The sequence below is a fragment of the Meriones unguiculatus genome, chromosome 1 (genome assembly GCF_030254825.1).
Source record: "Meriones unguiculatus strain TT.TT164.6M chromosome 1, Bangor_MerUng_6.1, whole genome shotgun sequence".
Lineage (NCBI taxonomy): Eukaryota > Metazoa > Chordata > Mammalia > Rodentia > Muridae > Meriones > Meriones unguiculatus.
In genome coordinates this window covers 40,204,475-40,220,942 of record NC_083349.1, presented here as the reverse complement: position 1 = coordinate 40,220,942, position 16,468 = coordinate 40,204,475, and the positions used below count along the sequence as shown (strand labels likewise).

The 16,468-nt window shown below is 39.5% G+C and overlaps 1 protein-coding gene across 1 annotated transcript in view; it reads left to right on the top strand.

Moving 5' to 3' along the window:
- Cfap95 (cilia and flagella associated protein 95) overlaps positions 1–16,468 on the top strand; it is a 105,589-nt gene that overhangs the window by 48,675 nt on the left and 40,446 nt on the right. Inside the window, exons 3-4 of the mRNA XM_060366447.1 lie at positions 8,651–8,769; positions 9,618–9,686. Of these exons, the coding sequence (XP_060222430.1) occupies positions 8,651–8,769; positions 9,618–9,686 (188 nt within the window). The remainder of the gene's footprint in view (positions 1–8,650; positions 8,770–9,617; positions 9,687–16,468) is intronic.

The following is a 16,468-nucleotide window of genomic DNA, read 5'->3' as shown; positions in this document are numbered from 1 at the left end:
TATATTTCAAATAGATCTACATAGGCAAACTTCACAATTACCCATCCTAGTCTTAACCTAAAACAAACAAAACACTAGGTAAAGCTCAACATTGTAACCAACTGCAGTTATTAGCTTAACTTTAAATATCTTTCCAAACTAAAATCAAAGTAAAACTTTTAATTGGATACAGTTCGTAGAGGGGTTAACAAGTCTTGCTGATCCTACTACTTTGCATTAAAACTAAATAGCAAAAAGCTTTAAGGACAAAAGTTGCACTCAGCACTAAACAGGGAACTGAAGACGGCTGGTAGCTCTCAACAAAGATATTGGTAAAATCACAGCTCCACCCCCTGTATTCCTGGTACAACATGGCAGCTAGCCTAGTGTTGCAATTGGCTGTGGCCAGTAATATAAAACAGCCATTAGGTGTCAGTGATGGTGTGAAAACTCCCATCAAAATCCTTTCCATCCTGACATCATACTGCCAGAGCCCAGCGTGTGTTTATGCCACAATTCATTTTTTATAGGCAAAGCAAAAACAAGTCACATCAATACAAAAAGAAGTTCATTGAACTGCCAAACTTTTCTTCTAAAACTACTTCCTTGTAGCAGATATGATCCAATGTCACACAAACAAGCTTTAAGGAACTTGGAACAAGTTTTAAAGAATTAGGTGAAATTTCTTTTCTCTGTCTCAAGGTGAAGGCCAGGGAGAAAACTTTTTTTTTTTTTTTTTTTTTTATAAAGCAGCTTGACAAACAAGCAGCTCTCTATATGATACACTGTAAAAACTTCAATTTTCTCAATTGGTTCAAACTGTATGGCATGGTTTTATTTGATAAAATTAATAAAATAAATACTAAAGTCTTTTATCCTCCCCGAAAGGATTGAGAAACTGTTCCAAGTTTTTGTTAGACTGCCCACGTTAATTTTTTTAAATGCCTGATAAACTTTAAAACGTTAAAAAAACTTTAAAACCTAAATGTTTAAGTATTTAAACATTCTCTAAAACCTGTTTCTGCGATATCAAAATAAAGTACCTTCTTTAGGAGTGAAGTCACAAGCATAAGCATAATTTTAAAAGTCAAAATCAAGTTACCAGTGCAAATAATCCAATCTCTAAAACCAATACCAATTTAAAATGAGACTTGTCTTAGTCTGAAAGGAAACAAAATTCTAAGAGGTTCTGTAATCTTTTTTTTTCCTGACCCACACTACGTGGCAATCTCAGATGGCAGAGTAACATCACATGGTATATCAAGCCACATTGCTGCTATTTAAAACCATTTGTGATTCTTTAGATCTTATAAACACATAGACACACATATATGTTCTAAACAAGAGTTTGAATTTAACCTTTAAGCATATGCAATAACTCTTAATCTACAACCAAGACATACAGAGCATATTAACCATGTAAGATCAGTCAAAAACAAACATATAATGGCCATACATACATTTAGACAGACAAAACTGTTCTTACTCAACTCAGCTATAATTTCAAGCAGTTTCTTTTCTCACTCAGTGGCGGCTACCAGCTGACCAGGACCTTTCCTCATATCAACTGAAAGACTTCGAGCTCTAGTCCTAACTTCCTTAAAATGAGTCAGAACCAAGTCAAGGGGTTTGGCGGTAGTCAAGAGGTTTTGGAAGTAGTTTATCCCATACCATCACTCAGTCTTTTTGTCAAAAAGAAACCAAAGAAGTGAAATGGACAATCTTTACAGACAGTAAATCAGGCAAAACCACAGACAATAAGTCACACACAGAGAAATGAATCTATATCCTCTGGCAAAAAATGAAATCAAACACCTGGCTTGTACCTCCTGGGATCAAAACTGATTCCTCTCAGGCGGGCACAACATCCACCCCAAAGAGGCTAAAACTAATGATAGGATTCCACATCCACCAAAACTGACAGGTGGCATTCCTCATCCACCCCAGGGCCAGGGACATCTCCTCTTGACCCCCATGGCTATGACTCTCAAGTGAGTCCACTTAGTCATGTCTCGCCGCTCCTACAGATACAGAACAAAAATCAGAAAGTAGATGCAAACATAAATACTGCACAGAGACACTGAGACAAAAAACACTCACCAGCTGGCCAAGAGAAGTCCTGGACAATTTCATTCATGTCTCCACCTTCGCATTCTTTCCCCCCTCACATTCTTTCCCAACCCAGAGCACCCGCCAGTCTGCTGCTGATGGAAGCAGGGAAATGGTAATATTGCCAGGTGGAGGAGTTCAGAGAAACAGGGAAGGGTAAGAGGAAGTCTGTCCCATAGCATCTGTCAGTCCAAGTCACCACCAGATAGTCAGACAGACAAACACAAAGAGAAACAGCAGATTCTGCCAGGCAAGCGGTTAAGAACCCCAAATCAGTATGTTTGTGGCACTTCCTGTCTCTGTGGGAGTGACCTACTCTCTAGGCCTATCAAACAGATTTGGGACCCTGCTACACCCACGCCAGTGTCACCATAGTAGCATAAGCTACAGGGCGGGGGATATGATTTCCCCAGAAATACGCCCCCTGGAAGGTCCCTGGCAAACTCATCCCACTTGGAAAAGAGATGTGTTCTGAGATTTCTACGCTTCTTCAGTTGTGGCTCTGGGGCTGGAATAATGAATTCTTTGATCTTTCTCTGTGACACCTGAAACAGCACAACTAACTTTATAAAGAAATTTATTATTAGTAGATTGTTAAAGGCTTTAATAAAAATAAGTTTAAAAAAAGTAATGAATTAGATTGAATATTAATAGGCATTAAGAATAGTGAAATAATAATAGGCTCCTTCTTAAGAAATAATAGCATGAGAGGTGTAGCTGGCGGGAGTTTCCCCCTCCCTTCAGTATCTTGTTCCTAAGGAAGATCATAAATCTTACGCAGGACATATGGGAGGAGGGTTAACAAAGGTGTAGTTAGATTTTGATATAGAGAGGGACTTTGGCAGGCATCTGACTTAGCTTCTGACTTTCCTCTTCACTGGTTAGCAATAATGAAACTATATTTGAGGTTTCTTTTCCTTTGTTTTCTCTGATCAAAAAGTTTTTAGGCCAAGATTATTCGTGGGTACTGCTTTATGTTTGACTGCATTTTGAATTAAAATGTAAACTTTGCATTCTTGGTAAAAGTCTGAATGTTCTGGGAAGTACTCCAATTTTAAGGTGCCTTTTGTGAAATCATTATAAAAATACTAGCTTGATTTCAGTAAAGTTGCAGCAGAGTCAAAACCATCAAGGTGTCTCTGTCTGTCAATTCTTCGCCGAAACTGTGTCTTCCTGTCTAAAGCCTTGTTCTCCCGTGGACGATGGGAGCCTGACTGGGCCGGTCCGTGGCAGGACCCCATGTTCCTCACAGTGCTATTGGGGAGCCCTCTCCCCACTGGGATCTGAGACATCTCTCAGAGTCCCTGGTGGCCATGGTCTGCTAGCTGGTCAACTGGTGTGCTATGACTCGACCACCCTCTGACCACCCACTGTATACTCTCTTGAGATCTCAAAAATACACAGAATGACAGAACAGAGACACAGAACTTGGCCAAGACAAAAGTGCTTACCCAGGGGTTCTGATCCTCTGGCTCAGGAGTCCTGGGAGGTCTCAGGGATCCCAGAGAAGCCCTCAAGTATGTTGTGACTAAACTGTGAGACCCCAAAAGACCACCACCAGGAGTTGAGTCCGTTGCAAAACACATGATATTTTTATTACAAGCTACAGCTTGGGCTCATCACATACCCTAACCACCGAAGGGGTGAGAGCCAAGAAAACAACAACAAAATATTGAATTATCAATGAATTGTAGTTATTGCTTCCTTTTATTTTGTGGTGGTTTTCCCCTCCTTTTTTGATTTGTTGTTCTGAGATTATTTATTCCTTGTGTTCTCTTGGGTGTCCTTAACTTCTTTAGGCTAAAGTTTTCCTTCTGTAGAGATAGATTTGTAGCTAGATTTTGCTTAAATTTGTTTTTATTATGGGATGTTTTTCTTTCTTCATCTAATTTGATTGACAGTTTTGTTGGACATAGTAGTCTCAGTTGGCATCTGCAGTCTCTCAAGTTTATAGAGAATTTGTTCAGGCTTCTGGTGTTCAGTTTCTGTTGAAAAGTCAGGAGTTATTCTAGTGTGCCTACCTTTGTGTGCAACTAGTCTTTTTCATTTTGAAAATATCCTTTCTATGTTTTGAACATTTAGTATTTTGGTTATTATATGTTATAGGGATTTTTAAAATCTTGTCTGCTTGTTGTTTACTTGTATCTTGACAGAACTTTCTTTATATTGGAGAAATTTTCTTGCATGGTTTTTAAAATTTTTCTATGCCTTTGACCTGTTTCTTCTCTTTATTTTATCCCTACTATTTATAGTTTTGATCTTTTTTCTTGTGTGGTAGTTTGAATAGGTATGGCCCACAGAGACTCATGTGTGTGAATGTTTGGTCCAGGGGGAGTGGCACTATTAGGAGGCGTGGCCTTGTTGGCATAGGTGTGGCTTTGTTGGAGGAAATGTGTCACTGAGGAGGTGCGCTTTGAGGTCTCATATATGCTCAAACTCCATCCAGTGTGGTACACAGTCTCCTTCTGTTGCCTGAGGATCAAGATGTAGAACTCTCATCGACTCCAGCACTATGTTTGCCTGCATGCGGTCATGCTTCCTACCATGATGATAATGTACTAAACCTCTGACACTGTAAGCCAGTCCCAAGGAATGTTTTCTTAATAAGAGTTGCAATGGTCATGTTTTCTCTTCACAGCAATAGAAACCCTAGCTAATACATCCAATGTCTCAGATTTTGGTGCCTGGATTTTTATTTTTTAACATTTTTTTTTGACTGAGATATCTATTTCTTCTACCTTATCTCTAGGACTTGAAATTCTCTCAATGTGTTGATGAGGCTTATTTCTGTTTTTTGTTTGTTTGTTGGTTGGTTGGTTTGACATACTAAGTTTTTCATTTTCATTTTTTATTTCGGTTTGTGGGTTTTTTTTTTTTAAATCTGTTTCTTTATTAAATGTACTTTCATGTCCTGAAATGTCTTCATTCAACGGGGTATATTTTCATGATCTTCACCGAGGCATTTAGTCATATTTTGTTTGAAGGCTTTGAACATGTTTGTAATTGTTATTTCAAAGTACTTGTCTTGTGTTTCAGCTAAATTGCTTTTCTCAGCCTATCTTAATAGAGTTTTTGTGTTCTTGAAGAGGCATATTCTTTTGTTTGTTCATGTTTGTCCTTTTGTTCTGGGATTTAAGTTTCTGGAGTTAATGGTGTTTGGGGTGTTTCTTGATGTAGGTATCTGTTGTGGATGTAAACATATTTTCGTTTTGATCCCAAGTATAGAATGTGGGACTGATTCAGATTGTCCATATCATCAAACTATTTGCCTGGTGCAGGCTCTGAGAGGGACTCCTTGCCAGCTGTAGGTAGTTTAAATCTGAGGACTCTGAAGGAATAAAAGCCAGGACCCGGAGAGAGAAAGGAACTCTGAGAAAGAGGGGCTCCAAGGAAGATGAAGAAGGCTACTGGTGTTTCCCCCGTGCTGCTACTGATTGCTGTTGATATAATTTGAAGAGAAGTTGAAGATATCCTGACAAGAGGATTGGGCTTGTCCCAAGGAACCCAATGACCCTAACCAGAAGGAAGTAGCTAAAGAGAACTCTGCCCCCTCTCCCCACTAACTTTTCTTCTCTCTCCTACCCAGTATTGGGGTAGAAGGCTGGAAGGGATTGGAATGGAGAAAGGAGGAAGAGGCATAAGAAATGTCAATAAAATAGATTTTAAAAAAATAGCACTACAGGTATCTAGTCTTGTCTTTGTTGGGTAGATGTTCTTTGGTTTCTGTGGTTCATTATGGACCCTAGTCAAATGTGATGGCAGTGCAGTATCTGGTAGAAAGTGTTTCTTCAGGTCTTTAAGTGACACAAAGGAATGGAAATGGGGTAGCAGTCAAGGCTGAGAGGGGCATCAAGAAAGAACTCATAGGACCCTGGGTCCACAGTAAGAGGTGGAGTCCCCAGGCAATGGAAGAGGAGAGAAGGATCTCCTGGAGGCTGCAGCAGGATGAAAAAGAAGTCTAGAAATACTAGAATGAAGGAACCAGTGTTTTTAAATAAAAACGCTTCATAGTGTCTTATTATTTGTTATTATGATGATAATAATGATGATATTTTGGCAATGATGCAAAAAACTTCATCCTTGATTCAAAGTACCATTTGACAGGCTTAAATAAGACATTTCTTGTTAGTGACCAAAGAGCTAATATCTTTATTCCATTTGTGAAGTGACAAGCTCCTCAGTTAGACCATGACTAGCATTTGGACAATAACTAGATATCAATGTTTTGGTCTCTTATTCACTCAGACTATTAGAAAATAAACAAGGTGAAATTGAAAAGAACTGGCCAAAGGTATTTATTTGGAGGGTGGAGGAATCATGTGGAAAGAGAGTGAAGGCAGGTCATCTAAAAGGTTAAACTGAGGGTTAAGGCCTTGAGAATATCACTCAGGGAACATAAGTGCTCCCTTCAGGTTGGGGTTTCACTCATACTTGTCAAAAGACCACAGGACCCACATGAGACCTAAGCTGTCCATCTGCTTCAACTTTGTAGGGGACCTAAGGTTCAGTTCATGCATGGTCCTTGGTTGATGCTTCAGTTTCAGCAAACCCCTCTGGGCCCTAGTTAGTTGGCTCTACTTATGGAGCTCCTACCACTGCCAGGTCCTTTTCTCTTTCCTCTCACCCTTCCACAAGACTCCCTATGCATTGCCCAATGTTTGGATGTGTTTTGAGGCACTGCTGGGTGGAGCCTCTCAGATCCTTTAGTATGGGATGCAGGGATTCCATCTGACAGTGACTCACTTGCCAGCTTTCGGATCACTTGACCCTGGCAGGACTGCCTTGCCAGGCCACAGAGGAAGAGGACACGCTCAGTCCTGATGAGCTGGGTAGATGGAAAAAGGAATTCCCCTTCTCTGAGGAACAGGAGAGAAGGGAGGGAGGCCTCGAGGGTGAGACTGGGAGGTGGGGGAGGAATGAGGCTACAACCACGATGTAAAGTGAACAAAAAATTAAATAAAATAAACAAAATCCCCACAGGATAGAACATTCCAGAAACAGCCTGTGGCTTCAGAGGGAAAACTTGACTTGGGAAGTATATACACTTCCTTTAGAGGAGTCAGAGGAGTGCGCTTTCCCAGGCCCTATAGGAACCAAGAAGAATTATCAGTGGAGGAGCTTCTGAAAGGAGCCTAGCCAAAGGATGTAAGCCACACTGAGCAGGATGCTGGCGTCCCTCACATATGTAATGTATGAGGAAGTCATAAGAGCACCTTTCCAGTCTCTCTAACCTGTTACACAGACTTTATACCTATTGGGCTTTCTTAAATGCAGCACACATAGAGAGTTTATTCTGCAAACTTAAAAAGAGGGATCTTAAAAAAAATGATTCTCAAGAAAATAGGAAGTATTAATGAGATTCTGAAACGACCTCTTTGTAAACACTTGGGTTTTAAAAAATAACATCACTTGGCTTAAGCCAGGCTTTATTATGCAAATCAAATGGAAATTTTAGTGATTACCCTGTGAGTTTGTGTTGTGTTAATTTAGTTACCTCATGCACTAAATTTGCAATCTCCAGTTCGTGATATATATGTATGTATGCATATATGTTATGTACCAAAAAAAAACCCTTTTAAACATATGGAAGTGCTTTTATGAATTATGCTTTGTGTTAGGTTCTAACTGATTTTCACATTAAGATGATGTAGGATTAGATTTGGCTACAAGCGCCCAAACCCAGAAATCAACAGAGGCTATTCATGGAAGGTTTTATTTTATTTTATTATCTCTGGCAGATAGTAGACTAAAATTAGTACAGAAGTTTCATGGATGGTCTCAAGAGACCTATTCCTTGTAGCTTTCTGCTCTGCTATGCCTTGAGAATGATCCAGAATGGTTGCTGGATACTAATCATAATGCTCCCCATCTGTGTGGCAGGATCCCGGGATGCTGTGTTGTATACCTTGTCTAAGTGTGAAGGGTGGCTGGGAAATGAAGTCCATAACTCCATGAGTCCAGCTGAAATGTAAGACTCTATTGCTAAGAAGAAGAAGAAAAGGAAGAAGAAGAAAAGAAGAAGGAGGAAAAGTGGAAGCAGCAGCAGCAAAATCTAATATTAGTTGGCACATTTACCTCTCTTACACAGAGGTTTTGAGTAGATTGTGGCCAGACAGTTGCTTTATCTCTCTGTTACTGTATTCTAACTCTGATATGGACCCTTAAAACTTTCTATATCTGGAAACACCTTTGCTTCATATAGCCTTCAGAGATTTGGGAACTTAATTTTTAAAATTTTACACCATCAAAAAAAAAAATACCAATCTGAAAGGGTTAACAACAACAAAAAACAAACAGGAAACTAGGAAGAGTCGGTACCTAGTTGTATGAACACTTTCCATTTTACGGGAGAAACTAATTTTTATTTCCCAACAACACAAGAATTACTATTTCTAGACACTCATGATGAAATAGTCAGAGGTTATGAGGTATTTTTCATGTTTTAAATGTCATCTGGAGTCAGTAATTAAAATCAGAATATGCCTTAGTAGGAAAATATTTTAGTGGCTGACCTTGTTGGTGATTAATTAATTTTTCTTGTATGTGGCTTCTATTTCTCCAGTGCTGGATATCAGAAACAAATGAACAGATGTCGCAAGTTCTTTTAAACAAAGACTTTGTGAAAAAGAAGAAAAAGACCTTGGTAAATGAGAATACAGCATGCCTGGGGATTTTGGAAAGGTATTTATTGTTTTTTCTTTTGCTTGTAGACCTCGTACAATCCAGGAAGGATTTTTTAGTCACAGGAATGAGGCTAAAGTAGCCCCAGCCATGTGCCAAGCCTGGGTCACAGGCACCTCTGCTTTCTGCTTATTCTCTAGCCCATTTACAAAAGGATTCTTCACCCTTTATCACTCAATAATCAAGGTTTGACTTATTCAAGGTTCAGCTAGAACTCACACTCTCTTTAGGTAGTTCTACTCAGGGCTTCTACGCTCTCAGTTTGAACTTAGCTTCTACAATTTACTTGTGAAATTTATTTGGCCTCTATGATCCTGTTGGCACATTTGTAAAATGGGAATTATTTAAATGCTTGCTTCAGGGACTTGTTCTGAAGTTTAGAAGAAACAAAGTTTGAAATGTGCCTAGAAAGACCACGTGATGGTCAGAATTAGCTGTCACCAACTGGGATTGGCTCTGCTGTTCTTGCAGTCTGAGTATTTTAAGTTTGTTCCACAGGGGACTGCAGGTATTTCTTTGTGTGTATTTCTCCAGAAAGAGACACAACAGAGAGTCCTTGAGGGTAGGACCTATGTGTTGTCATGCCTACTGCCCTACACCAGGCAGAATGCCCCTCCAGAGAAGTACAGAGAATAGACTTTGCTTTACATTGTAATGATTGGAAAAAATGCTGCCAAAGTAACGGCAGAATATATTAATACTTCCTCACTGGTTTATTTTAGTTTTCAAAGTATACAAACATTACAAACTTCAATCTTTTTTTCTGAAGGTCATTTTCCTCAAATTATTTCTGAATGATTTTGAAATGTTAAATATGGCAGTCTGGTATATTTCTGTCTTGCTTACAGGGACCCTGAATTGCCTCCCACAGGCTTTCGGGATATTTTTATGGGATCCCTACCAGATGAGAGAAAGCCGTAAGTTGTCCCTAAACTGCTGCTGATTGAACAAAATGCTGATTCAATGGCTTTGTTTACTGAAGTAAGGAATGTTCCGAGGTCAACCACTTGCCCTTTACATGACTTGAAAGTCTTGGACTTTCCTTTAACAACAGACTTTTGTTCATAAAGAGGACAATTAGCAATTAGCAATATTGATGATAGTAAAAATAATGACCACAACAAATGAAACAGTACTGATTTGTGAATTCTCCTACTCTCTAACATTTAATTTCAATCTTAAAAAGATGGCAGGATGGCACATGCTTGTATTGCCAGCACTTTCGACGCTGAGGTTAGGATGTTGTGAATTCCAGGCCAGCTTGGCTTACATAGTGAGAGCTTTCTTCAAAACAGGCATCCACTGGAAAAAAAAATAACAATACTTTGTGAAGCTGATGAAATCATCTGGGGCATGAGCAGATAACCTGAGTCACCTGAGCACATACTTCTAGCTGAGGTCAAAAGAAAAAAGAAAGAGACGGTAGTTGCTGTTGCGGCTCTCACACTGTAAACGTGTCCTTTATGCAGATAGCTAAGTTCTGTGCTTTGCTAACTTTCACGCCTTTTGCCAGTCCCATTAAAAATGCTGCCTTAAATGCAGAGCTGGAGTGATGTCTTGTTTTTGAGTGTAGGAGCTGTGGCATGCCTTTTTCGGGGAAGGCAACCCAGGCATTAAGGAAGCTTCATTCAGGCAAGAATTATAGGGTAGTTGGTGGTTAAAGTCAACATCCCTGAACCACACATATATTCTAAATAAGGTGTCTCTAAGCAGAGACACACAAAATAAGGTTGATTAGTCGGTCAAGTGTGACTAGAGGCTTACAGGTGCATCATTCACACCTGTAATCCTAGTAGCTGTGAGGCAGAGGCAGGAGGATTGCATGTTTGCTGCCATCTGGGATACACAGTAAGGCTCTGTCTCTAACACAAACAAAAGAAGAACAAACCAAAACCAAAATCAGGCTTATAGGACTCTAATGTCACATTTGTCCTTGTGATGGTTCAGTGTTTGCTAGTTTAGCATTTGTGGCCATGTCCTAGAGCATGGCAGTGAACAAAGAGAATCGACTGTACAGCAAGACCTGGGTTTTTCTTTTTGTTTTGTTTTGTTTTTTATAAATGGGTAAAGAAGTGTATTTGAGGTTATTGAGAACTGTCATTGCAAAAACAATTCTGACCCGCTCATCTCCCTAAAGAAGACACACCATTTGTAATGTATAAATATACAGAAATGTATTCATGAGCATAAGAATTATATGGCGGAATATTATGGGACTCACATGGTAACTGATACTGGCCTTCTGACCACTCTGTTGGATGCTTTCCTCTATAAACTCGCCTGAAGTCAGAAACATTTCGTGATTTTTTTTCACCTTCTCTGTTCTCTGTCCTATAAATCCTTTATTTGGAGATGGGGTTGCTTGCCTCCACCCTCTGATTTTCTTGACTTTTTTTCTCTCTCTTGTTTTGTTTTGTAATGTCTACCTTCCTTTCTTTTGAATTCCCCTTTTGTTACCTGAGTTCACACCCATGGGAAATTTTCTTCTGCATCTAGAATAATAATAACTTTTTCTTGATTTTCTTTCTCATGTACATGTTCTGTTTGCTTAGAGATGCCTCATAGATGGTCATTTATGGTCGTGAGGCTTTCTGACACGCTGCTTCGCTGGAGGGATCTACACAGGTCATTCATTGAAAGCAGCATCATGGGCAGGCTCCTAGTGGAGGCTGCCCATCTTTCAGCTGGTGGGTGACAGGCCTTTGTCCTTGAAGGCAAGGGTGATCTTTCTGGGATGCCAGTATTAAATATACTGTGGAGTCACCAGATTGTGCTGTTGACCAAGGACTTTCGCCTTTACCCTTTCCAGTGAGTGTGTCTCCTGCTGTGGAGGGGTGGGGCTAGGAGGGAGGAAGGGGCTCAGACTTTACTGCTAAGCAAATATTTTTTCCCAACTCCTTCTGCTGATTTAGAATTAACTTTTCTAAGCCAGGGATCAACTATTCCTCTCTCTTGAGCTCTCAAAGGTTGTTTCTCCTATCTCTTCTGCACTCTGTGTTCTTACGGGCTCTAATTTCTAAAAGAGTCTAATAATAAATATTTTAAAAAATTTTGAGACTATAATAACATTTCCCCCTTCCCTTTCTTCTCTCCAAATAGTTCCATATACCCCTCCTTGCTTTCTTTCTAATTCATGCCCCCCTTTTGTTCTTAATTGCTGTTACATATGTGTGTGTGCATATGTATAATCCTAAATAAATAAATACAATCTGAAGTTTTAATGGAGTCTTTGAAGAAGCAGGATCGATACACATGTTCAAGTTTAATTCTGAAGCTGCTGTCAGTCTCTGCTGATAGATCATCTTCTGACGACCTTCTTACACTGTCTCCCCCATTCCCATGACCTGGTTAAGTCCTTCCTTGTGGATGTCCATAGCACCGTTCACCTCTTTTGTCGAAGTATCGGTCATCTTTTTGTATCAAGACTTGGATTCCTCTCTTTCTTGATATGTTCTATGCTCCAAAGGGCAAGGCTGCCATGGCTCCATCCGTGCATTCTGGGATGTGAAGAGTCTGATATGATGTAGCAGTTACATCCCCAACAAATTACTTATTTCTGTGGTTGCACAGCAAATTATAAGGGAAGAGAAATGCCAAATTTTTTATTTGATTTAGGGATTCGAGGCCTATAGATGCAAATATTTTCAAATCTATTTTAGTAAATGCTTTATAAGACAAATCTTTTAGAAATAAACACTTACTAGTTTGAATTTGAAGAATTACTTGTTTGCGTAACTGGATTTGTGGGTATGAGTAAGGAAATATATATGTGAGCAACTTCAGCCCTCTTCAACTACTTCCATATGTAATTCTTCCTTTCAGTGAATGTATATTAATTACAGGATGCCACACATCCAGGATTCTGTGGCAGTTTGAAATCTACTCTCTTGAATATTAAAAAACTCTTTTGCTGTTTGCTAGCAGTACAGCTGTCGAAGTTAAATGTCAACTTTAAAAGGCAATGAATAAGAATGAGTTTGCTCAATGGACCAAAATAATGTACTTCAGCTCATAAAAGGAGAGCTGTATTCATAATGTAAATTTATACTTCATGTTACCTCTTAGGGGGAAAAATTAGAATGTGGGTTTAGCCTTACTATTTAGAATCCATGGTTACCTTAATTTCTAGATAACGCCATTTATGTTGTAATGGTGTCGGTCTGTCTGCTTCATCTTCTCATAGCTCAAGCCATGGCTGCTACATCACTTTGAGCCGATATGAAGAAAACACTACTTATTTACAAACTGGTAACAGATACCTTAGTGAAACACTGGATATAAGAACTATAGTATTTTCTACCACTACCTTAACACTGCCGATTTTAACTAGGGAAAGAGGCGCTATGAGTAGTATCTTCCTCACAGGCTATGGGCTGAGGAAAAGGGGGGAAACTGTCATAGAGAAATGTGGTGGCTAGTCTTGATTTGTCAGTTTGATGGCATCTGTAACCAACTAAAACAAACTGTTGGTCGCTTCTGTGAGAGAGCTTCTTGATTGGATTACTCAAAGCAGGAAGACCCATCCTGAAATGTGAGTAGCACAGAGGCTGCCCTTCACTGATGTGTGAGAACCAATTTCTTTGGGGTCCCAATATGGACCAAACCTCAGCAACTCTCTAGGAATCCTCCCAGCCTTCAGCTACATGTTGAGTCCACTAGGACATGCAGCCTCATGGTTTGAGCAAATAACTACCTGATTCTCCCCCTCTCCAGTGTGAGACAGCCATTGTTGAACTACCCAGATCACATCCTGTAAAACAATCTGCTAGCCCTCCCCCTTTAATAATCATATTCTTTCTATCAGTTCTCTTCCCTTGGAGGACCCTGAGTAATACAAGAAAGCTGTTACAGGGAGACTAAAATTGACAACAAAGACATAAACTTGAAATTTGTAGACTCAGAGGCTGAATTATCTAATGTTTCCTTTGAGATCAGTTTCCCAAGGCATTGACCATGGCCAGTGCTAGGAGGGCTGTAAATCACAGATGCTCAAAGATCCCTTGGATACCAACAGTGCTTTCTTGCTTTTGGTCTTTGAGAAACTATCTGGAATATATGTTACATTTACTCCATGTAAACAGTCTGGGTAAAGACAGTGGTGGGAGGCAAATTTCTTTAAACTAGAGAAGAAAATGAGAGCATTCATCTACTGAATATACTCATTTAAGTTTTTTCTTTGCCCTCTGGCTTTATTTCTAAGCTTTGAAAGTAAGTTTGACTTAATTTGGAAATTGTGGAGAAGTAACTTTCCTGTAAGTAGGTCCTTGTCTATCTGACTATCTAATACAAACTCATTTTATGTGAAGGTCTTAGTTATCAGAAAATTACACACACATACACAACTATGTGTGATACTGTCATAAGAGTCCATAGGAGAACTCAGGGCTTCCTACCTGCTGTCTCTATCTTCCTTCCTTCCTTCCTTGCTTGTTTCTTTCCTTCCTTCCATCTTTCCCTCCTTGCTTCTTTCCTTTTTGAATAGAGAACATTCAGTTGTGGCATGAGGTATTTGTGGAGTGAGAAGTATGCCCTCAGTAGCTGCATTAGTTGTGAGAAATCCAGAACTGAGCACCCATTGCTGGGTGGGGAAATTCCCAAGGAAGACTTTGCACAAGGTCAGCCCCGAGTCCATACAAGATTGTCATTGTTATCAAATTTCACTGCCTCTTGTGACAGTGATCGACGCATATTCATTGAAATTTTGTAATAAACGTCTCTTCTTTCCAGAATCTAGATGAAAAAATTAACAGTGCCCTCACCACTGGGTAGCTTTTGACACTGAGTGGCCTCTCAGAAAAACTACAGTATGAGAAAATAGAAAACCTGGGACCTACTTCCGGGTCTGCTTAGAGCCTTCTAGGTGACCTTGCTCTTGGCTAATAATCCTCTCTTGCTTTCATCTGGAACATGAAAGGTTTGAACCAAATGATCTGTAAAATCCTTTTCCTGTGCTAATTTGATGGCTGTAAGGGGGAAAGGTATCTAAATAGGCAAACTAAATGAGACTAAAAGGTAGTGGAGGCAGATTAGCGTCCATGTTGGCAGAGAGCTCCTCTCCACATGTGTGAGGAGGTCTGTCTCTTCACAGTAGTGGCCGTAGTTGTAATGCTTGCAGTTCATTCCTCTCATGGGGCAGCTATCATCTCTAAAATGTGTTTCAGAGGAAACAGGGACTGTGTATAAATCATGGGAATGTTTTTGCTCTTTGTCTTTTTCCTTCTGAAGTTGGAAGCAAGGCATTTGTTTTCTTTTCTACTGACTGTGTGATGGCTTGTCTCTTGGTGAAATACCATCTAGTTGCTGACCATATTTTGAGAAGGAAAACATTGTAAAAAAAAAAATCCCTGTGAGGATGTGGAGTAGGTAACAAGAAACTGTGGCGAGGAGTGTGGGAGTGGGGTAAAGAGCACGGAATGGAAGGGAAACATCCCAATTTCATGCTAATCTCCATCTCCCATGGGACCTTTCCCTTTCATGTGTCAGTGACAGGAAGGTCCCTGGAACTCATTAGTTAGCCAGATAGCCTAATGGGTGAGGCCCTGTCTCAACAAACAAGAGAGTTAGCTCCTGAGGAGCAAAGTCTGTGCTTGAATTCTGGCTTCCATATGCACGTGCACACAACTGATTACATGCATACACAATGAAAACTGCCTTTAATGAAATACTGCCTCGTTCCTGTTAAGATGGATGTTATCAAGGAGACAAAAATTGCAAGTTTGGCTATGCATATGGAGAAACTGGAGCTTTTTATATGCTTCTGGGCATGTAGATTCCAGAGGCAATTATGAAAAATAGTGCAGAAATTACTCAGAACTTTTCAGATAGAACTGCCCTATGATGTGGTGTCCTCATTTTTGTGTATATATCCATAGAAAATGAATCGATATCTCACAAAGGGATTTATACACTGGATTTTAGTGCAGCATAATCCACAATAAACAAAGATGTAGAGTCAACCCAGGAATCCTTTTATGGGTAAATGATAAAGACATTGTGGTATATATACAGTGGAATATTTAGCTGTGAGGTGGTGATGCACACCTTTAATCCTAGTAGAGAGGCAGGCAGATCTCTCAGCTCAAGGCCAGCCTGGTCTACAGAGTGAGTTTCAGGAGAGCTAAGGATACACAGAGAAATCCTGCCTATAAATAAATAAATAAATAAATAAATAAATAAATAAATAAATACCAAAACCAAAAACAAAACCCCTAAAAACGTGAATGTCTTATTTTTAAAAGATAGGTGAAATCTGAGATCATCATGTTAAGTAAACTATACACACAAAAAATGTACTGCACTATCTCATTTACAAGTAAAATCTAAAAGGTTAAATTTCCAGAAGTAGACTGTAAAACAGTAGTTACAAAAGCCTAGAAGGTGGAATATATGGAACAATTTTGATCAAAGGGCACAAAATTTCCAACCTGAAGAAATAAATTCTAGAGATCCACTGTACCGTTAGGAGTTGTAGTTAATACTTTAGGATTACACATGAAATTTGCTAAGACAGTAGATCATGAGTATTCAAACCACAAAGGTAAAAGGCAAGGGTGAGGAGATATGAGTTTGACTGTATTAATATAAGTTTACTGTGTTCAAGTTTAGCAAAACATCACATCACACACCAAAAACATCAGCAGCAGCCACAACAAAACCCACAATGAGGGGTGAAGATTTTCAAATTGTCACAATGGGGGAG